The 22,319-nt window shown below is 40.5% G+C and overlaps 2 protein-coding genes across 3 annotated transcripts in view; one reads left to right on the top strand and one right to left on the bottom strand.

Moving 5' to 3' along the window:
- The window catches only part of IL16 (interleukin 16), a 47,719-nt gene extending 33,952 nt beyond the window's left edge, over nt 1-13,767 (top strand). For both annotated transcript variants that reach the window (XM_069798392.1, XM_069798393.1), the window contains 11 exons: nt 146-263; nt 1,452-1,584; nt 2,450-2,537; nt 3,280-3,755; nt 6,223-6,364; nt 7,552-8,641; nt 9,156-9,339; nt 10,971-11,072; nt 11,775-12,027; nt 12,918-13,043; nt 13,303-13,767. In XM_069798392.1, coding sequence (XP_069654493.1) covers nt 146-263; nt 1,452-1,584; nt 2,450-2,537; nt 3,280-3,755; nt 6,223-6,364; nt 7,552-8,641; nt 9,156-9,339; nt 10,971-11,072; nt 11,775-12,027; nt 12,918-13,043; nt 13,303-13,496 — 2,906 coding nt within the window. In that variant the 3' untranslated portion in view covers nt 13,497-13,767. The remainder of the gene's footprint in view (nt 1-145; nt 264-1,451; nt 1,585-2,449; nt 2,538-3,279; nt 3,756-6,222; nt 6,365-7,551; nt 8,642-9,155; nt 9,340-10,970; nt 11,073-11,774; nt 12,028-12,917; nt 13,044-13,302) is intronic.
- Nucleotides 13,768-16,254: 2,487 nt separating this feature from the next.
- On the bottom strand, nt 16,255-21,566 carry STARD5 (StAR related lipid transfer domain containing 5). The gene is made up of 6 exons (XM_069798395.1): nt 21,329-21,566; nt 21,176-21,225; nt 20,904-21,036; nt 19,422-19,539; nt 18,333-18,426; nt 16,255-17,764 (listed from the first exon to the last, which is right to left on the bottom strand). Exons 1-6 carry the CDS (start codon nt 21,482-21,484, stop codon nt 17,617-17,619), a joined length of 699 nt encoding a protein of 232 aa, XP_069654496.1. The 5' UTR covers nt 21,485-21,566; the 3' UTR covers nt 16,255-17,616.
- Between the last annotated feature and the right edge of the window lie 753 nt (nt 21,567-22,319).

The raw sequence follows: 22,319 nt of genomic DNA, 5'->3' as shown, positions 1-22,319 counted from the left end.
GAATGTGAAACATTTGTGAACACAAGACTTTGGTTCTGGTTTGTATAGAAAAAAATAATTAAATTGAAGACAGCTTTAAAAAAGATAATTCCAATGGTTTGTTTTGACTGCTTATGTCTTTTTTAATTATTATTAATTCTTTCAGAGCCAGGTGTTGGCCTTGGAATCGGGTTATGTAGCATCCCTTACTTCCAGTGTATTTCAGGGATTTTTATTCACACCCTCTCACCAGGCTCAGTGGCACATATGGATGGGAGACTCAGGTAGGATGAGAAAGACTGTCTGTCTTATGCCACAAGTTTTTCATTGCTCTGTTTTATGGGTTTATTTTTGACTTGTTTGGGCAGGAAGTCTTAGTGCTTTCTGGGAGTTTTGGGTTTAAAGCATACGTGCTATTTTGAGGGTTTGAGCACGCATATTTAGGATATGTGGGATTTACAGATATATAGCAACCCAGTGAAATTACTGTCTCTTGGCCAGGCTGGGCTAGCTTTGAAGGTCTTAGACAAGCATATAGCATTCTTCCTGGAGGAGGCTTCCAAATGAGGAAGTATCTGGAAAACCCCAAACATATAGCATAATCTGGCTTGTTTGACCACTAGTTTTTCCTGATACAAGCTCCTCAAATTCTATTCCTTCTTGCCCAAGAGAAATACAGATTTGCTGAAATGAGCTTTGGTGGGAGTGTAGAAATTCACTTTGTAAGATTTATGACCAATTAGTAGTGATGAACATATTTAGAATTGAACAGAACACAGCATTATCAGTGAAGGCTTTTTGTTTAACTTTAGGTGCTGTGTAACACTCCTCTCTACATGGCTAAGACTTTAGCTGAAAGAACCGTGGTCTTAGACTTTGAAAGTTTGTATAATAATGAAACAGTGCCTTCAGTCAGCCTCTTAATGTATGTGGGTATTTGCAGTAGAGCAGAGAAAGGCAGTCTCAGTTTCCACGTGGGCCAAATTTGGATTTCACCTAGAAAGATTCAGTCTAGCAGTCAGCAGGATTACAATAATTTGTCGTTAGAATTTTTCTATTAACAAGTTATTCATACGTAGCAGAAACACAACATCCTTTCTGACCTTAAATAACACTAGCAGACCATAAAGATGTGAAAAGTGTTAACCTGAAGAAAGGAAGATGTAGGTGGAAGCAGCAGCTGAGCTGCATTCAGCAGAAAGACCACAGACACAAAGTGTGCATAGCTGAACACGAAGAAAGCTCAAAGGTTGCATGCAACAAGGCAGTTGGATCAAAAAAACCCTTAATGTCCAACTCATTCCCATTCCGTTTTCTGTAACAGGAACAGAGACACATAATGATTTAATCTGTGATTAAATTAGAGGTCAACCACATGAATTTGCTTTTTGTATACTTTCACGTGGGTGAGACAAGTTTGGGACAAAATCTGTTTTGTTTACATCCTCACTCTTTTTTTAATACCTCTGTAGGTGTGGAGATGAAATTATTGAAATCAATGAAGCTTCAGTACAAAATACAACTCTTAATGAAGTTTATGCTGTGCTAAGCCATTGTGATCCTGGTGCAGTGCAGATTATTATTAGCAGACACCCTGAACCACAGGTAGCATGCTGTATTCTTTCTGACTTTCAATAAAGGACATGCTGATAACTAAGTGAGGGAGCAGGTGCTAATCTAAAACAGGTGGAAAAAAGTTGATAACAAAGATGTTGATCTCTTTATAAGCATCACTGCACACAAACAAACCTGAGATACGCACTATCTTAAATATAATCATGTAAGATTTAAAGATCACTGGAGACAGTCTTGCATGAGTTTCTGTGCTGTGAACAAGGAAACTACAAAAATAACACTTAAGGAATAAACCAAAATATATTTCTTATGCAAGAAAGAATTCCCAGTAATGAGAAAATAATTTGAAAGAGGGAACATACCCTCAAAATAAAGAAATGTCCATACACCTGTCTTTCAATAATTAAAATTCAGGCCTTGCCCAGCCAATATTTACAATTAAATTAATATTAAAGTAAAATATTTTATTCTTGCAAGGTTTTTCTACAAAATCATTCCTAACACCAAATACTGTATAAATGATTATCAGGTTTAAATTGTTGCATTAATTATCATAAAACCACGGTATTAAATTATCTTATACTAGTAAATCCAGAACTCCACTTCTAGTGAAATATGCAAAAGAACATTTATCTTTGAAAGATCCCATTTTATCTAAACAACCAATATAAACAGGACATACATAGATATACTTCACCTATACTGGAATATACAAATATAATAGTATGCCATTACTTAGCTTTAAATTTAACTGATGTGTGGTATAACTATGTCTATTCATTTCCATTAGAGGACTTGCAGGACTTCGAAATCTTTGTGAAAGGAATAAATGTTTAAATGTTACTCATCACCCCACAGAAATCTCACGAGAGTATAATGGCATGATATTTCCTAGGTGTCTGAGCAACAGCTAAAAGAAGCTGTTGCACAAGCTGTGGAAAGCAACAGACTTGGAAAGGAGAGACACCAATGGAGTACTGAAGGTAAGGGAGTAAGTGCATTCACTGAGACATGGTAATTTTGACTTAAAAGATACATAGGATGAGTACACGCTGTATTAGAATCCTTGGTAACAGTCAAGTAACCCAGAGCAAAAAGGAAGAGGAGGAAACCTCACAGGACAGTGCTCCTAACTTGCCTCCTAAGATATGTTACCAGAGTGATGAGAAAAGACCACACCTGGCTGATTGCCAGCAAAAATTTTTGTGCAAACTTCCTCCCGCTGTTGCTCAGCCTTTCCAATTCATAACCTCCGCTCAAAGCTTTTCAAACACCTGTTAGTAGCAGACAGGACTATGATAGCAAGGAACTGCACAATGCAGGTGATGTCCTGAGGACAAATAGCTTGTTAATCCCCCTTGGAAATGCATATGCAATCACGGTTAGAGCTATTTGCCCAGTCCAGGTATGACGTCCTCCTACGGTAACATATTGCAATGATACTCCTTTTAGTGTCCTCATTTGTCTTAAAGGGCCAAAGGTAACAGAATCATCATCAGGAAAACTATACTGCTGAGTTATATATATATATAGGGAAAATGTAACATTATTTTACTGTCCAAGAATGTTAACTGTTGACTTGTCAACCTACAAGCCTTTAATGCATAAATCATACCTTTGCATCAACCAACGATGGTATTTAGCTGCAAATTCAATCGACTGAATCTTAGAAGTGAGCACTTTGCATGTAACTGAAAAGACATTTTGAACATGTTCCTGATACAGGTGTTAAAAAACTAGAAACGAGCTGGCACGGAAGACACCCATGTGAAAAGCATATTGAAAGGAATGCTGCTCATTGCAGCCACAGGACACAGAAGCTAATGACCCGCTCCAGCAGTGACAGCAGCTACAACCCTAGGTCCTCATGTAGTAATGGTGCTGCATACCAACTGGCTGACTTGAAAGCAAGAGTACATAGCATTGATGTACCAATTACCAGACAACCTGGCCTGCTGTACTCATTGTCTGGTAATAATTCAGAGAGAAGTTCCCCTCCTACTTGTAGTGAGGGAGGTCGACCCTTGCAAAACACTAAGAAATCCTCAGAGATCCTCGTTAGAAAACCTAAATCATCAAAGCCCAAACCTCCACCAAGGAAATATTTTAAGCAGGACTGTACATGTAATGACCAGCGTAATGCAGAGAGAAGAGAAAAGCTTGTATCAGAAGTGGCTGTATCACCTCCTGCAAGCATTCAGGTAAAGCAAAATTTGCAAAATTTTTCTTGTGTTTGCATATTTGTGAGGCAGGGGAAGGAGAAAGGCAAAGTGACTTTATATAATGGCAGGAAGAAGGGCAGGGAAGAATGAGAAAGTGTGAATACATATGTGAGGACCGGGGGAAGGGGATGAGGCTCTCCTGTTTTCAAAATAACATATGTATCTTAGTGAAGCCAGTTTTGTTCAAAATGTGATGTTCAAACTACGGTCAGAAGGCAGAGAAGTGTCTAAAGGGAATTTTCTTCCATATCAAGGAATCTGAGTTAAAATCCCAATGAGAGCAGCAGTGAGAATAAATTTGAGTCCCTCACTGTCATTCCTTGTGAACACTTGCCACTGGTGGTATTGAGCACTTTCTGGTTCCAGTACGACTGGAACAGCAATGTGCTCTGGGCTGGGACTACAGGAGTTTTCACAGCCTCTGATATCAGCTTGGTACGGTTGACCCTAACCTCAACACTCAGAGTCAAATAATTTATGAAGTAAAGAAGTCGTGAAACAATTTCCTTGTTTCAGTAGTGGATTTTTATTGGAAGAAAGCACTAACGTTATGTACAGCAGGTAATCTCGGGCTCATATACATTTCTTGAGACCAGGAGGTACTAAACTAATTTAGATTGCGAGGCACATATATATTTGTTGATGAGCTACAGTATTTGAAAACTGACTATATATTTGTATGTTACTACATTTCAGTTCCCTCTCTCATCTAAGATGGAACAGAAAGACAGTATTTCACATCTGCATGAGTGTGAGAGATTGTGAGAGCTGCATGTTGAAACAAAGTTGTGGTTTGTTTAAAAATGAAACTTCTTTCCCCTCAGTTTAGTAATATGCCAGCAGAAACAAACAGATCTCAATGCAATGCAAAAAAAAACCCACAAAAAAACCCAAACCTGTTCCCAAGCTGCAGAGATCAAAATAAAATGATACAGCTCAGACTGAAGTCCACCTATAATGTTAATATCCAAGACAGTTTCAATTCAACACCTCATGTAAGATCACTCTTACCATCCCCTAAGAAGAGAGCAGTAGAAACATATTCATCAATAGCTACTAGAAAATCTTTCAGAATTAAAATTCAGGGAAGTAAGTACTTGTTGAACTTATCACTGCATGCAACTTACTATTCTTCAGTACTCGGTTATTCTAAATGATAAGGAGAAAAAAAACCACATTAAGATCAATAAAGTCCATGAAAAGTCAAGCTGTGTTAATGAAGATAACTTCCTCTAGTAACACAGTCTGTATATCTGAGGGCAATAGCTCCTTTAAGTCCCCAGGAGAGAGGCTTTCTTGTCAGCATGTGTTTCAGATCATTAAGAGAAGGCTTTGTCATTGCTTTTTAAAATTATTTGTGTTTAACCCGTACTCCCCAAACATTTTGTATCAGTCAGTTTGAGGCCTGTATACCACAGTTTTATATGGGGATTCTGTAGACTGTAAGGTTGCTTTTTCATAACCAAGAATGCTTAACTAATATTTTCAACTGTGCTTTAAGCTGCATCAGTCAAAAGGTAGGTGTAACTGGATCAGTAAAGAGTCAGATCAAACTGTGTGTTCATAGTGCTTCCAGATTGGCCACTCACTTACCGAACATCTGATGCCTGCGTCTAACAGCAACAGAACACAAGTGCAACTTTCAAGAAGGACCTTAGCTGGCAGAGGATGGAGAAAGGCTTTCCTAGAATAAGAAAGTTGCATAACAAACACGAGCCCGTTACAGAAAAGCTAAGAAATTGTTCAATTACTGATTTTGTCAGGACAATCTCATTTTTTTCTAGACCTTCACTTTCTGTCCTGCTTGGTTTTGGTTCCTATTAGTAAACCTGAAGCTTAAGTACATAGCAGAGAGCACTTCTGGTGTCATAGCAGAGCAGAGGATAACTTGGTATCATTGGCTACAAAGGAATCAAGTAATTCCAGAGCATGTGTTAATGATGTTGAGTGTGGCATTTACCACAACCTCAAACTAATACTCTAACTTTATGTTTCTCACCCAATGACGATTTAGCTTGTCTAGCTTGTGCTTAAGGGCAAAAGGCTTCAACAGGAAAAAGACTTTAATATGAAGTTAGAGGAAATTTGCTTGACTGGTTTGCAAAAGTCTACTGAATGGCTGATTTTACAAAAAGTTAAAATTATAGTAGGCAGTCTTTTAGTTTATTATAAAGTTTATTAGTAAATTTTTGAGATGTTAATTGCAGATTTTCACAGTCTGTTTACAAGTGTAACCATAAAATATCATGCCAGCACTCTTGAAATATAGAATAAATTAAGTCCTATGAAGATTACATCCCAAGCAGAAGTGAAAGCTTGATTTCTATTCAATATTTCTTTTCAGATCAAAAACAAATGAAAATATGGTGGCAGTTTTTTTCAGATTCATATATAGTGTGGTTTGTATAATTACATTCTGACACACTTCTATTTCCTGTTTGTTCAGCAGGAAGTTGGAGAACCAATGCTAGAGGGACATCAAACTGATGTAACCCACAGTGTCTTTACCACTTCTCCTACAGCATATGATACTGAACACATAACTGCTGTTCCAGTGGGCAGAGATCAAGAAAGAAAAGCAAACTTAGGTATGTTTAATTCCATGGACGATTTTTGCAGCTAAACCTAGCATTTAGTTTGGATTCCAAAATAGGTATCAAGCTGACTTCACCTTTCTCTTTAAATGTAGACTTCAACTCATATCTGTAAATTTTGGGGTGACAGGTGCAATTTCAAATTATTGATTAATCTTTGAAAAAAGGGAAACTACATCAAAAGAAGCATAATAGATGATTTATTGTGAAAAAAGTGTTAATGGACAGGTACGCACTACTGCTGTATTTCTTCAGATGAAACTGCTTATTTGTATTGAAGATTTGATATTAAAGGTTAGTTTTAGCATTTCTAAAGGACATTTTTATGCATGGTTTCAAGGCTCAAGTGTTGCAATGGTACAAACTACTGATAATAAGTTAGTATTTTGTTATGCTAGTTAGAATTAAGGAAACTTAGTGTTAAGGGAAGTAGAAAATCTCAAGAGGTCTCTTACAGCCTGAACAGTTACATAATTCTGTAACTTCTGGCTCAGATTATTAAAAAAATAATGATGCCTAAAAAAAAATTAGTTACACTGAAGCTGATAACAGTAACTGTGCAACTGCACAAACATAAGTTTGCTGCCGTTCAGCTCTAACATTGAAATGCTTTATCAGTCTGTGATGTAAAAAATATTCCTATATTAGAATTAAGTTTTATTTACTAGAAAAATACAACTGGAAATGCCTACACAAATTTAAGGAAGCATAAATATTAATCAAAGATCTTCATTGGAGAGTCTTTTTACAGTGGGATATACTTTTAAATGTAGGAAAGAAAAATGATTTTTTTTTTAAAGAATTTACTGTAACATCAGCTTTTTCACAAGTCTGCAAACAACATTGCAATTTTAGCCTTCTATTTTAGCTGCTATAGCCTATATTATTACTTCAGCACCCCAGAATTTCAGGTTAACTTTAGAAGTTGCATGCCCTTTAGACAAGGGATATTGTACATAAGCATGGAAGAGCCTTGTTTTTCAGTTAATTTCAGTGTCAGGAATTGGAACTTGTAGATCAAGAGTTGTGCATTTTAAAAAAGTTTAAACTTTTTAGAAACTTAAAAAAAACCTATTGGAGGCTTGAATGAAATTCAAATTTAATTAATTAAGAACAATGCTTAGATAAGGGATGGAGAAGTAGAAGGAGGCTTGTGTATAATCAATGTTTCTCTAATACAGGGAATCCGCTTTCATCAATACAAAGACCTATACTTAAAAGACAAGCACGGGTAGATTATAGTCTTGATACAACAACAGAAGACCCTTGGGTTAAAATTTCCGACTGCATAAAAAGCTTATTTAATCCTACCATGACAGAAGACAGCGTCCACCTAGATTTGCAACCTGACATCTGTAAAAACAAAGAGAATCAAAATCGAAGCAGCTCAGAGACAGTTCTGAAGAAATCAGAATTGGAAATAGGTGGTTCAAAAGTGCTAAAATCAGATGGAAATGACAGTGTGAAAAAGGGTCCTCCCGTTGCACCTAAGCCAGCCTGGTTTCGCCAAAGTCTGAAAGGATTGAGGAAAGCAAATTCAGATCTAAAAACGCAGGCAGATCGAAGCCCTCCTGACCTTGAGAGTATTTCCAGGAAAGAACTGCAATCCAGCTTATCCCGTGTCTCTCCTAGGGGATCATCAATAAAACAAAGAATAAGCTCATTTGAATCCTTCAGTGCTCCGCAGTCACCTGAAAAAATACGCCAAAGATTTAGCTTGAAACCATCAGTCCAGAAAGAACACTCTGCCACTGCAACAGGGTCAGAAGCGGCTCCAGCCCATTTAAACCAAGCCTTTCTCCAACTCTGTGAAGCTAGCCAACAACAGTCACCTGTGGTCATGGGTACAAAGAGCCTGGATAGATCTTCCTCTCCCAGGGAGGTCCTTGTGGCTAGCTCAGAGAAAAGCACCACCACCAACACTGAAAATTCCTCAGGTCTCTTAACTACAGAAGCCATTGCAACTTCCCATCTTGTATCGGTAGCAAAAGCACACAGCCTAAGATCACGAAGCTTCCCACTTACTGCCACCCAGTCTTGTGAGATGATGAAACCATATGATGAAAAGTGTAGCAAAATCTATTCCATCAGTAGCCAGGTGTCATCTGCTTTAATGAAATCTTTGCTTTGCCTTCCTCAGTCTCCAGCCTCTTCTGGAAACAGCGCATGGGAAACTCTAGACACATTGTCTCAGTCCTCTGTGGAGGAGGATGGGACCTCTCTTTTACCCGCAAGTGAGAATCATCACCTGGACACTGGGTTTTCACTAAAGTAAGATACCATATTTAAAAATCAGGTTTACAGATCAGCATTGGTGAGCATCTGTGCTGATCCACTGACAGATTAACATTCTAAGGTAGTAGCAAACAATAGTAAAGTACACACCAAGTTAAGAACTTTTTAGAGCAAAGGTCAAATGACTCACATGACTGTTACACTTGTTTTTAATTTGTACTATATAAGCTTAGGTACATTTCAAACTCCTTCTTGGTTAAGGAGGAATATTTCTAGCACCTCCATGACAAAGGAGATTTAAATCTGTTTTTGCCTGGGGCCAAGAGATTATTCCTACTCTTTTATGTGATGGCTCCTACTTCTGTTAGGCTAACATGATTAATTTACATTTGTATGTATTTGTAATACTTATTATTATAGGAGGTACCACCCCAATTAAATGCTAATAAGATCAGAAGATGACTGCTCAAAAATTGTCTGTGCTATGCTTTTGTGGGTATGTTCTTTCATAACTCGATGTTTCTTTTTTATTCTTGTCACAATGGGACAGCCTCTCAGAGTTGAGAGAATATACTGTGGGCCTAGCAGACAATGAGAAAGAGGAAGAGAAACAGGAACACGGCTCACCTCAAGTATCTGGTGTGTCAGGGCAGTCTGTAATCTCTCTGCTTTCCCCTGAAGAGTTAGCAAAGCTTATAGAGGAAGTCAAATCGCTAGACGAAGCAACCTTAAAGGTAAATTGGCTTTTTCTTTTTGTGCATGATTTTCAGAAAGCTGTGGAGTGAATGCACCTGGTTAAATCCTTTCAACCTGATATTATAACAAATAAAACAGTCATCTTGATATTTAGCAGTAGCAATGTTTAGCTCTTTTGATCAAAAATCTTGAAGAAGTCTTCAAAGATAACTAAGCAAGAGTAATACCCATTTAGCTAATGGGATAACAGTTATTCAGCAGGTAAGGTAAGTGTATTTAGAAGTATGCAATGAAATTTTGGAGACCTTTCTTTTTATTTGGGTTACCAGTCTGAGACACCCAATGCCTCATTTTTGGGATATTGAGCAACCTTTAGTCTTGCTGGATTAATCTAGAATTGCAATAAAGCTCAGAATAAGTCAAAATCAAGGTTAAACGTGTGCAATTCAGAACTATAAAGACTTCTGAAGACTGCTCACACTCAGAAAAAGCAGATAACATCCAGAGCTCTGCATTGAAAATAGTTCAGCTTCTGCTGGCAGCTACGTGCTTGCTGTGTTAAAGACACTCCAAGCTGTTTAAAAGCAGCATAACTGCATTAACACATCAGTGAGGCTAAGCTAATACAGTTTTTGCCTCTTAGCTAACTGCAGTGGCATGTCTCCCAGGTTAGTCCTGGTTTGTGTCTGTACTGCATGGAGCACAGGTAGCGAATTCATGTCTGCCTATCAGAATACTAGGTAGACATATCCTCATGTCAGAGACAAATTCTTACTGACTACATCAAACTTTGCTAGTATGTTGCAAACAAAAAGCAGTTTGACAGGCAGAATTTATGGAAGCCAAATTTTGTATAAATTTGTGTTTCTCGTCAACATCCCATGTTGATATTTTTGGTATGATTAGCAGTAAAAGCTATGTTGCATCGTTGCCCTCAATGGGACATTAGCCTCTCGCATCAAGTTGTCTATTTTCATGGAATTTTCAGGACAACCTCTGAGAAGCACATACCCTCTGCCTGGTTGCAGCTGGCTGGTGGATTCAGTTGTGGAAGGAAACAAGACACAGTATCAAAAGATGCAACTACAATTGCTCACATACTGAACGTAATTGTGAAATTGTGGTCAAGAAAGCTGTGTTTCCTAGGAAACTAAGTTAAACAGGAGTTGTTGCCCTATACAAACTCATCTTTGGGATAATACAGTCAGAGACAGCTTACTTTACCTGTTAGTAGAATATTGTTAAAAAATGAAAATAAGAATGAGAAGCAATTTTTAAGCTATGACACTTGTATCCATGCAAGTTGCATGCCAAATTATTTTTCCACTTTTTCAATGAAAAGGTCCTCTAACACGATTCAGCAATGTTTTCTTTTTCTACAGTACATGTTATCTATACTCTTTAATATAATTCAATTTATGGTCCAGATCCAACTGATAACCTGTTTACCAAAACAGAACAACTTTAGACACAGAATAGCATTTTATAAAATAGGTAATTGATAGGTAAATTTGATCAAAACCAAATACTAAACACATCTCTGTATTATGCTTATGCCACTAAGTCTCATTATAAAATGCACAATGGACAAAAAGAAAACATGCTGATTTTCCAATCATCTTGACATATCTATTGGGAAGTTCTTGACTTCATTTCTTTCTCTGCCTAGGAATTTGATGATATTCATGTTACAATTTTGCATAAAGAAGAAGATACTGGGCTTGGATTCAGCCTGGCAGGGGGCATTGATCTAGAAAACAAAGTGATAACAGTAAGTAGCATCTTTCTTAAGAACTACTCCAAAAACAACTACTCTTTCTAAAAATATATAACTTACTGGTTTTCTACTACAGAGGTTGGCTTTTGGCATATTCAAAGTAGGCAGCTGTACTGATAGAGTCAGAAGAATCATGGTCTTAATGGGTGAAAACAGATCCTTCTGCATAGAGATGCCCTCTCCAGGTGGTGGGCAGTCCTCTTTCCTTGGGCACCATACTCCCCAACAGCTCTGAAAGCCAAGGCAGAACAACACACAGCCCTCAGCAGGAAGTAACCAATACTTATTCACATGCTTAGAGAAGACCATACAGGGTGGTCAGGAGGAATGACGTGAGCACGTAGACACAGAAGGGGTCTGGAAGCTAGAGACTGGCCTCACGCCTTCTTCCTCCCACTAGCAGACCAGTGAGAGGGTCAGGAAGTAGCACAGGCAAGGTATGTACCATGGGTAGCAAGGCTTTGGCCATCTGATACTGGGGCTAAACAGATTGCCTAGCTGCTTGAGGAGGGCTGTGCACAGAAGAACTTCTCTGTACAAATTTATTCAGCCCTCAGTCCTGAAACATGCTAGAAGCAACTTGTTCCTGGCACAGAATGGAAAACGCACATGGTGAAAAGTATTAACTGAGTGATATAGTGTTTTGTCATTTTTTTCCTCTTTCCTTGTGTGTGTGGTGACTGGGCTCTTCAATAGGTTCACAAAGTGTTTCCCAATGGACTAGCATCTCAGGAAGGAACTATTCAGAAAGGAGATGAAGTACTATCCATTAATGGAAAGTCTCTTAAAGGTGCAACTCACAATGATGCCTCAGCAATCATGCGACAGGCTCGACAACCCAGACAAGCTGTCGTTGTCACTAGAAAAGCTAAAGATGCAGAAAAACCCCTCAATGTTTCAACTGGCTCTAGTACATCTTCAGTAGCAAGTGATGTCTCACAAGAGTCTGGTGAGTAAGTTCAGTGACATTACCTTGCAGCCCCCACCTGCTAAGTCTTTATTCATCACCTGAAATCCATGTGTTCATAAAGCAGCTCAGCATTGGCTGTGTAAATCTGAGAACCATGATTAAAGAGAGCATAGTTAATAAAATATTCCTGAAACATACATTTGGAATAACTTTGTTGGAAAGAGAAAGAATTAATGGATTTCTAAAATAAAGGAACCCTCTGAAAAAACCGAATGTGATCATCTGTATGAATTTCTGTGGACATACAAAGATTATTGTAGTAACACATCTAATTGAAGGTATAAATAATGACAACTCAGTGAACAGTGATTCTTTATTCTAATATTATTAGATTCTAGTTTACAAGACTTTTCCTCTGTGAAAGAGAATTTCAGTTTGAACAAACAATGTGCTATTGTTTGATATAGCAGGTGGCTACATCTGAAACATAGCAATATCAGATTTTTGCAGAACCCTAAGATATTTTCATGGGTTTTTTTTCTAAAGCATGATCTGGAGATATGTAGCTTTATTTATATACTGCAAATAAACATTAGCAGCTTTGTAGATGATAATTTCATAACTAACATAAAGTCAAATGTGTTTACCTTAAATTTTGTTCATTGAACAGATTTTTCTAATTCTAGTAAATGTCACCAGCTTTCATCCTTATATTTCCATTCTGCCATGAACTCAAACACAACTTCCTCTCCCCTGCTTCCCAGAGGGCCTTACAATGACAAAAAGAGGAATTGGAAGTCGTAGTTTTCTCCTTCATTTCGCAGTTTATGGTGCCTTTGCAAACAAAACAGAAGTTCATTTTTTGTAACAGATGTTTTAGCTTTTCAGACTATGTGGTGCCCATCTGCTAACTTTCTGTTTGTTTCCAGCAACTGAAGATACAATCTGCACTGTAACTCTAGAAAAAACACCTGCCGGTTTAGGATTCAGTTTGGAAGGAGGGAAGGGCTCTATTCATGGAGATAAACCCATCATCATCAACAGGATATTTAAAGGTAAACACACTTAAATGCATACACAGCAGGTCCTTAGCTGATGCAAATGTGTGCAGTTCATAACTGGCTGCTGATTTATACCCATGAAAATGGTATTTTTGTAAATGCAGCATTCTCCTTTGCAGTGCCAGTAATTTGTCGTTTGCTGAGACCAGGTGGTTTATACCAAACATGCTAGTGATCCTCAATAAGTGAAAAATATGTTAAAGTCTCCTCCACACAAAGAATTAAAGGAAATTAATTTTCTTTCTTTCTCCAGGGACTGCATTAGAACAAAGCGGCCCTGTTCAGCCTGGTGATGAGCTATTACAAGTGCACACAACTGCCATGCAAGGACTGACTCGTTTTGAAGCATGGAATATAATCAAGGCATTACCTGAGGGGCCCATCACAGCTATCATCAAGAGAAAGAATCCGAGCTCTGTTACCACCAAGTCATCTGAAACTTTGTAAGAGGAGAATAGACTACTGTCAATATTACAAACAAAAAAGGATTTTATTACTTGCAGCCATTTGGCTAGCACAGCAAGATACTCAGAAAGCGCATATGAAAAGTACATACACATGATCTTACTGCCACTTACAGAGCAAGCTATCTATGATAAAATAAGATGTGCATAAAATGTGCATGACTTATTTCAACATTCAGAAACAGATGTTAAAAAGTGTAGAATTATAAAATGACTTAATAATATACTGGTTGTAATAAAATACGTCACAGCTATAGTACTCTCCTATTTTAAGCCATTAACGTAACAAGTATCAGAAGCACATTCTGTGCTAAGTTTTCAGTCCTACTCTTCAAGTCTTGCTCCCTACCTTACCTTCCCAGGAAGAAATGTGTCTACAAGCCTACAACTAAACACTGCCTTAAAGAACGTGTAAAGCCTTAGAGAATATGTAAGGAGCAGAGAAAGGGGGATACAACTTTGTGTGTCAAAACAACAACATGCCCTGGAAAACTCCAGCTTTTCTGTTCAAACCACACAACATCCAGGACAGCCCAAACCTTTCAAGGTAACTACTAGTAGTTGACAGAGCCATCTCAACTCCAGCAGGCAAACACAGGCTGCGGTGGAAAGGAGTGTCTCATGGTATTGCAAGGGTGAGGCAGGAAGCTGAGGGTAATACAGCAGAGGTTTCACTAACCTTCCTCTGGCCAGAGGTCTCAAGAGGACTACAGCAGGAGAGTAACAAGGCCATTCAGAACCAGGTCACCACACGTATTTTTTGAAATGTTGTTGTGTTAATTTTGTAAGGGAAAGTACCAGTGAGAGTATTTGGGAATGAGAAGTTCTGAATCCAAACGTTTATTCTGGAAACACTAAATAACTTGGAGACAAACCTACAGCTTGAAATGCTGTTATCAGCATTCTGGCAGCGCTCTCTAAGCATTGTATGGAATTCTACCAGCAGCAGCATGTGTATCTATGGTAAGATGGTCTTGTGCACCCATTTGGTCTTCTCTGACCCACTTCGCTAAAGGGAGAGAAGCAACATCAGGATGGAAGTAGCGACTCACCAGTTGAAAGCCAGATGGCTGCACTGATTACTGTCCTTAGCTGCTCACCTTCCCACAGTCGGGACTTTGCTGCACCCTTCTTTGGTCACTTAATGTCACCAAACCATAAACTGCAGGAGTTCAGAAGTTATTTTCCATGCACTTAACGCATTGTCACAGAAATAGCAATTGAGAGAAAGGGAAGTAGGACAGACAGCAGAAGGTATTAGTTGCATACAGGCACATAACTTGCTTTAGCCTTTCCTCACAAGTCAACTCTATGTTAATCCTTGAAAGAATGTTCTTGACAAGCCATCTGCCCCTATGCTTCCAAACCCCTTCCCAATTGAGTTGTCTTTTCCAAAAACAAACCAAACAATCCTAAAACAAAGTTTCTACGAATCGGGTAGCAACCAAAATAGGAGAAAAATGTGAGAGGGAATCTTTTTGTACATTGTTTTAACTGGTACCTACATGAAACACTCTGAATATTTCAGGGGTTTTTTTTGTAGAATTTCCTGTATTTAACTTAATCTGCATTATTGGCTTAGGCTTAACAAATCTCAGTAAAGGCCTGGTGCATATAAAAAATTCTAAGATTTTTCAACCACTTGCCCATACCACCAATATAGGAAAAATATTAATGATTTCTGTACAGAAAAGCAGGCCTGAACTCTCTAGTACTGTTAAAGCTATTTCCTGTAAAAGACAGATCACACTTTTTGGTCAGCTGCGTAACTTTGTAACAACAGAGACTGGACTAGCTACAGCCATGGCACAGAATGCCTCAATTACTTCAATGCCATCTGCTGAAGGTGTCCTCACCTGAAACAGCTATTTAATTTCATCAATTTAAGAACTGATATAGAACCACCAAGACAGGTTTGATCTCGTTCTTTTCCAGAGGTGCTCTTCTCACTTCAACTCCAAAGCTTCTCAGTTTTTGCATGCCTCTGCATTTCCTGGCATTTGCCAAGATCAAAAGTAGCCAAAACATGCTGTGTGACAGGCAGCACATCTCACTGGGGAGTCCTCCAAGACCTTACATGATGATCTTTGCCAAGACATTTCCATCTCCAGTTTGGCAGCACAGAAAGCTGAATGTTAAGGGCTTTTAATTCCTGCTGCATAGAATGTGTTGAGCACTCAGAAAAAGGATCCTTAAATTATTTCAAGGAAGACCTTTCTTGCTCAGAGCAATTAAAAAAAGATTAAATATATAATAAATAGCTAATAAAAAGCCCCATTGTCTGCAAAAGTTTTACTTGCAGGAATAATGAGTAGTGACTTGAGCTCTGCTCCTTGACCTTTCTGCTAATTAAATTAATCATAATCCTGCAAAGTCTTGCCAAGATACTTAACTTCATGCCTAACAACTTTAGTACATTCAGATAAGTTACGTATGAGCCTCTGTAACTATCAGGGCCCAAATCTCTCCTCAGTGAATTTGTTACTCTTCTTATGTACAGAAAGCAGCAATCTTAAACTGGAAACAAGGACCAACCAAGGGCAAAGAAGTTGGGAGAGTGAGTGCTCTCACCAAAACACACTTATCCTGTTAGTGGGGAGTGTAAATGTGAGAGAAGGCTTTTCCCTGCCTTGTTGCTTGGAATTCAGAGAGATGCTAGAGGTCCAAGTGGCTCTTACATTTCCGTGCTGGCAAAGCAGGTGCACGAGGAACTATTTTAAAGGATGATCCAGGAAAACCAGCAAGATGTAGCACAAATACATTTATTACATCATACAATTTTTTACATCTTTGTAGACACAGGAGACTAGATTAAAAACTGATTCCTTGAAAATTCTATTCCATAGGGTGAGATTTACAGTGGGAAACTTTGTGTGCAAGTCCATGCCCTATACTAAATATAAAACAAATACAGCAACAGAAAGCAGAGCATATTAACCTTGTTAAATAATTGAGTTACAGCATTAAAATCACAACCTGCATTTAAATTCCTAATTCAGCAATCAGCTTTCCTTTTGTAATTATATGTAATCCATAGTAATGTCTGACATTCCTGCAGTAACCAGCACCATTAAGTATTTTCTAAACCTGGACGCATCATTGCACACAAGATCAGAAGCTGGTTTCCCAAGATAGTGCTGTGAGGCAAACCAGTCTTAGAGAAAAAACCAATGTCCTTATGGACTGTCAGGTCAAGATTAAGCTACAGAAAAGATTATTTACCCGTTAAAACCTCTCACCACAAGAGACCAAAAAACACTCAAGTGCAGTTAAAAATGGTCATTTCAAGTGCAATTTAAAAAATGGCAAGTAAAGTGCTTAATCCTCTTTATTTATTGCCACTATATCAGTGCAGTTTCTTTCACAACATTGTGGAAATCACTGGTTTTGGTACAGAGGGGAGAAAGGAAGAGTGTCTGTTTGCCAACCCACAGACCTATGAATTGATTTGCACTGCTAGACCTTGATTTAGAAAAAAAGCACGTAAGGCATATTTACCATCAGTACTGAAGTCTGCTGGAACAAACAAGTGGGATCCTCCACACATCCCAATTTGTTCTGGCTTTTACAATTTGCTGGTTTGGACCCACTGAAGCATCTCAGCAGCTCTACAAGTGCTGCCAGCACAACAGCTACCTCTTCTTTTGGGGAAGCAACGCCTGTTCCACAGGCGTCTACAGGGAGCTTCAGAGACAAACCAGGGCTGGCTTGCTCCTGGCTAATGCTGTAGAGCTAAGTGGATTTTACCAATGCTCCTCCTCACAGACACTGACACAGTGTGGCTGAAAACAGATCCAGTACGTGCGCCTTCTCCCCACAGACAGCCACCAGTGCTGCCTCCAGCATTCTTCCAGCCTCTGGTGTGGTATTTTTCTAATTATGAAAATGTAGGATATCGTATTAGAAAAGAACGCATTGCTTTGCATAGAGACAGGTAGAAAGTGCTGTTTTAAACATCTGCTTTACTCAATTCATTGTTCCCCTTTCACCTTTCCTAAGTGTCTTCGCTGGTAGAAAAGTCCTGTAGGCCAACTTCCTACTTCTACCCTCAAGCTGCCAGGTTTTTTCCTACCCTCATCTGGTGATGTCAGCAATTGGTCTTGTCACGCTTTTAATGCCTTAACAGCTTTGGTCAAGTTACTGTAAAATCCAGCTATACTAGCTGGAAAGAAGGAATCCACCACCGTCTGGGGAAGATAGCCACCAAGATCAGTCTGAAAGAAACTGAGGAGTTGAGTCCTGTCTGGCTCCCTGCAAAGACAATGCAAGTGATTTTATAGCCAGTGGTTTAAAAGCATTAAGAACTTTACAATGACTCTCATATGTATTGTCCGATGATAGATATTTCCAAGTACTTTTTTTTTTCTTTAAACAAACAACAGACATTAATTCCAAATGTCAATGAATGTAGCTATCCCCACAGGTCAAATTACAGTTAAACTAGGCCCTAATTAGGTACACGACTCTGTTTATAAATTATGGCAACGTAATAAACAACTGGATAATCATTTGCCAAAAATTAAGACCATACTTGTATGTTCTGCTAAATCTCTGCTTAAGAGGTCAGCGAGAGTCCTACCATGATGACGGTTTCTGTAACATTAAAGATTTCCCTCAAGGAAATGAAGGGAGGCTAATTCATTGCTCAAAAAAGAGAACAAAAGGGACACTCAGTCATAATGATGACCAGTCAAAGGAAGACAGAAACATGCCATTGCCAAGAGGCTACAGATCACATGTGGTCATATACACATAAACACCCACACAGTGGATGCGAAGGCCTTTAGAACACATAACATTCAAACAGATTGCTTCTTACCCTGGAAGAGGTATACAGAAACAGCCACAGGGGTAATTAAAACCTCTCACAAAATTTGGTTGAGGAGGACACAGCGGGTGTTCCACATTGGTGGCTAGAAGAAAAAGCATTCAAGAAGAGCGTCATTTTCACAGAAGATGGGAAAGAGTCCTTGGTAGTCAAAGCACCATCTGGGAAGCAAACTCATGGTATGAGAATATATTTAAGAAGAATGGCAGTATAACTTTTTCAGTGTGGGGCTGTGCCATACAAGTGGTCAGAAAAGACCATTAAAAGGAACCACTCTGGCCACGGAATGGAGAAATCAAAGATGCATTGAATTTAGAAGCAATTGTTACTTCAAGCAAGACACTTCGAGGGAGTTGTGTGAGGGCATTGCTCTTCTGGAGAGATCATTCAAGTTACTTCCTTACTTCCAACAAATCCATGCCCCAGAGGTACATGCCACTTGACTGCTGAGAAGCTGCACTCTAGCAAGTATATAATTTCCTGGCAAGGCACTCCTGAACAGGATGGGAAAATGGGACAGCTGAACAGTGGGGCAATAAAAGCACTGACTTGTAAAAGGTAAACAACAGGATGAGTGAAAAAACAAAGAAACATCCTTCCACGTGGTGGCAGCACCTTAAAAATCAGCATTATTTGGTTTCATAAGAACAATTATTTCCACATACAGGAATAGTACATTTATTCAGTGGCTTCATCAAAATCTAGAGGCAGTCCAAAAAAACCGTTAAAACAGGATTTACCCTAAATAGGACTCATTTTAGAAAGTTCTGTAAATTCTTAAAAAAAACAACAACAAAACCCCCAGAACTTAATAGTAAATTAAACAGTTATTTGATCTCAAACGTATAGCAAGAGAAGAAACCACAGGCCAACAATAACATCATTACCTGAATGTTAAGATGACATACATCCTCCGAGAACAACAAAGTAGAGAGACCACTAATATTTTATCTTCTGATCAAGATCAGATCAACAACTACTGACTAGCATGTTATTTATTTTTTATTTTATATTTATTTCCAGTAGCTGCTGGTTATCTCCTAACATAACGTGAACACATTGAGAACACAAGCATCTTACCAGCAGACAGCATCGTCCCGTCTTCAAATTGCTTCATTAGTACCACATCCACAAATTCTCTTGGTGAAATAATCCTCATGAAAGCTGAAGGAGTTGTGGTTCTGCATATAGAGACAGTCTGGAAATCACAAAACAGAGTTCTGTCAGTTGATGCTTTCAAAAGTATAGCAGAAAAATCCCTGTACTTTCTGATACTCTTTCAGTTACACTTTCTAAACTATACCAAGGAGTTCTATTACGCCCTTTGTTGAACTAAATGCAAATCAACACAGTCAAAAGGCACTATTGTGTGTTGATGAAGGACAATTTAATGGAGAAAAACAGAGTGCTAATGCATTGCTTCCAGGCTGTTTAAGGACAGATACCACAAGGGATGCTGAAAAGCAAATCTGGCACATCTATGCTCATAGGACAGTTAAAATGCTTCTCCTTTCCAGGAAACTAAAGATAAAGATAACTTCTTTATATCATATCACATGGGATACAACTTGATAACCAGATTTGTTACACTGCAGAAACCTTAACACTACCATCCCCTCTGTGGAGGCTCTTGTAGTGATAGGCTCCCCAAAACAGAGTTTTCTACCACACTGGTAAGTGCTGGCAAGTTTGATAAAGTCTATGAATTTCAAGTGGCAGGTTGCAGCATTCCTAAAGTTGAAGTTTATAATTAATACTAAACACCTGTAACGTTCCCCCAAGAAAAAGAATCTTCTCAGGACTTCCACGAACATTCCTGGGATTGGCTGTGTTATGCACCCTGGCTGTCTCTGAGCACCTACATCCACTTCAGATTTGGGGATCTAAATCCAATGCCTTTTTAAGGTTCTGACACACTTAAAAATAAAAGGAAATTGGACTGTATAACCACAGCAGCAGAAACTACTGCTCACACGTAACCCTCTTCATCTGTAATGCTCCAAGTTGCAGCACCTCTATTTTAGTGACAGAGACACCGGGGGCGAAGCGCTGGGTCCCAAGGTCGGTCAGCCAGTTAATGGCAGAGCGTGACGTGCAGAGTGTCTTGAGCTGCCACGGTGAAAGATGGGGCCTGAATTAATGGCTGATGATAGGAAAGCTTCACTGCTTAGCTAAGTCTACGTATTCTCTAAACCTCCTCTTCCCTCACAAATAGCTTGTTAAAAATAAGCATGCTTAGCTTGATTCGCAGCATTAACAGCAACATAGTACAGGAATCTTTAACGTTATACACTTACATGTTTTAAGTATGTAGAATTTAGCCAAGAATGTATTAGTAGGTCCTTTCAGAAAGATAAGCTATTGTTAAGAGAACGTATGCAATTTACGGAAAAGAAAAGAAAAAAAAAGACTCCTAATCCCGGTGTTGTCAGACTGATCCAGGCAGAGCGGCTGTCCCTGCCCATAACATAGCCCGTCTCCTGAGGCACAGCTTTGCGGGGCCCGAAGCCTCTAAACGCAACGCGGCGTTAATCGCACCACAACGGCTTTTAAGGAACTTACATCGCTGACGGCTTCGACCACCTCGAAGTCCTTGACGTTTTGGTCCCACTTGGTCCTGGGCCCGCCGGCCACCGGCTTTATGCACTCCCAGACGTCGTGGGGGCTGGCAGGCAGGATCCCCTCTCCCCTGTACCTGCGGCCGGACGAAACGAAACCAAATCCCGCTGCTCTACCCTGCCCGGCCCCAAGCCCCCCGCGGCAGCACGGCGGGGAGGGGCGATCCCTCACCCCGCCACCTCGGGAAAGGAACGCGGGGCGCCGGGCGTACTCACACGTTGCCAGCAAACTCCGCGGAGGGTCTCCAAGAAACCGAAACCTCGCTCTGCGGGGAAGGGAAGCTTTCAGCCGCCACGCCGGGCCACCCCTCCTCAGCCGCTCCTGCCGCAGCCCCTGCACCGCCCCCACTCCCCCCAACCCCCGCTCACCGTGCGCCGGCAGCCCCGCCAGCCGCCGGGGTCCCGCCGGTAGAGCCCCATCTTCTCGGCCGCCGCCTCGGCGAGCCCCGCGTAGTCCATGGCCGGGCCGGGCCGGGCACAGCCGCCGCTCGGCCGCCGCCTGGGAGGGCACCGCCCCGCCCCCATGGGCCGATGGCGGCGCCGCCCCCTCACCTGAGGGGCCGCGGCCTCCCGGCGGGCAGGGCGGCCGCCACGGCGGAGGAGGCGGCTCGCCTCGCTTCTCCTCACGGTGAGCGGGGAGGGAGAGGGGGCGGCGGGGGCCGCGGCGAGGCTGGTAACAGCGGGCCTCCCCGCCCCGGCGGCCTCCGGGCAGCAGCCCGAGGGGAAGAGAGCCGCCAGGCCACGGGCGGCTGTGAGGAATCGCCTCGGCGGGGAGCCGAGGGCAGAGGCTTTGCTGTTCTCTCACCTAAAGATGGGGCCACCCCGCTCGCCCGCTTGCAGTCCGGCTGCGGTGCAGCCATGCCGGCTGACGGCCGGTCAGAGGCACCCCCGCAAGGCCTGGGGCTGCGGGGCGGCCGGCGGGAGGGAGGCGGCCGTCCGGCCTCCGTCCGGCCTTGGGCGGCACAGCGCGGCTTGGCGGAACCGGCTGGAAGGGGACGGCGCGGTGCTGGCTAAAGGCCAACGTCCTTTATGCTGCTGTAATCCAAATGACGTGAAAATAATAATAAAAAAGCAATCTTCGGCATCTAAAGAAGGTGTAAAACTGCAATGGTGTGCGAAAAACAGGATAGAATTAAATTGGGAATAATGAAGCAAGTTTTTTAAAGGCCACGGATAGAAAGTTTTCCACAGTGAAGCTTATCGGGCTGGGCCAAGGAGTCTTGCCAGAAAATTTCTAGTGGTTTCATCTCGAAGGCTGGGATGCGTTGCTATGATCAAGGAACTCCGTTGCCCATGCAGGTGCACTCTAAAGAAACTCACTATTCTCTGTAATTAACCTATTGCTGATTTGCTCGAGCTA

Source organism: Haliaeetus albicilla, chromosome 12, assembly GCF_947461875.1.
Source record: "Haliaeetus albicilla chromosome 12, bHalAlb1.1, whole genome shotgun sequence".
Lineage (NCBI taxonomy): Eukaryota > Metazoa > Chordata > Aves > Accipitriformes > Accipitridae > Haliaeetus > Haliaeetus albicilla.
This window is presented reverse-complemented; position numbering and strand designations above follow the sequence as displayed.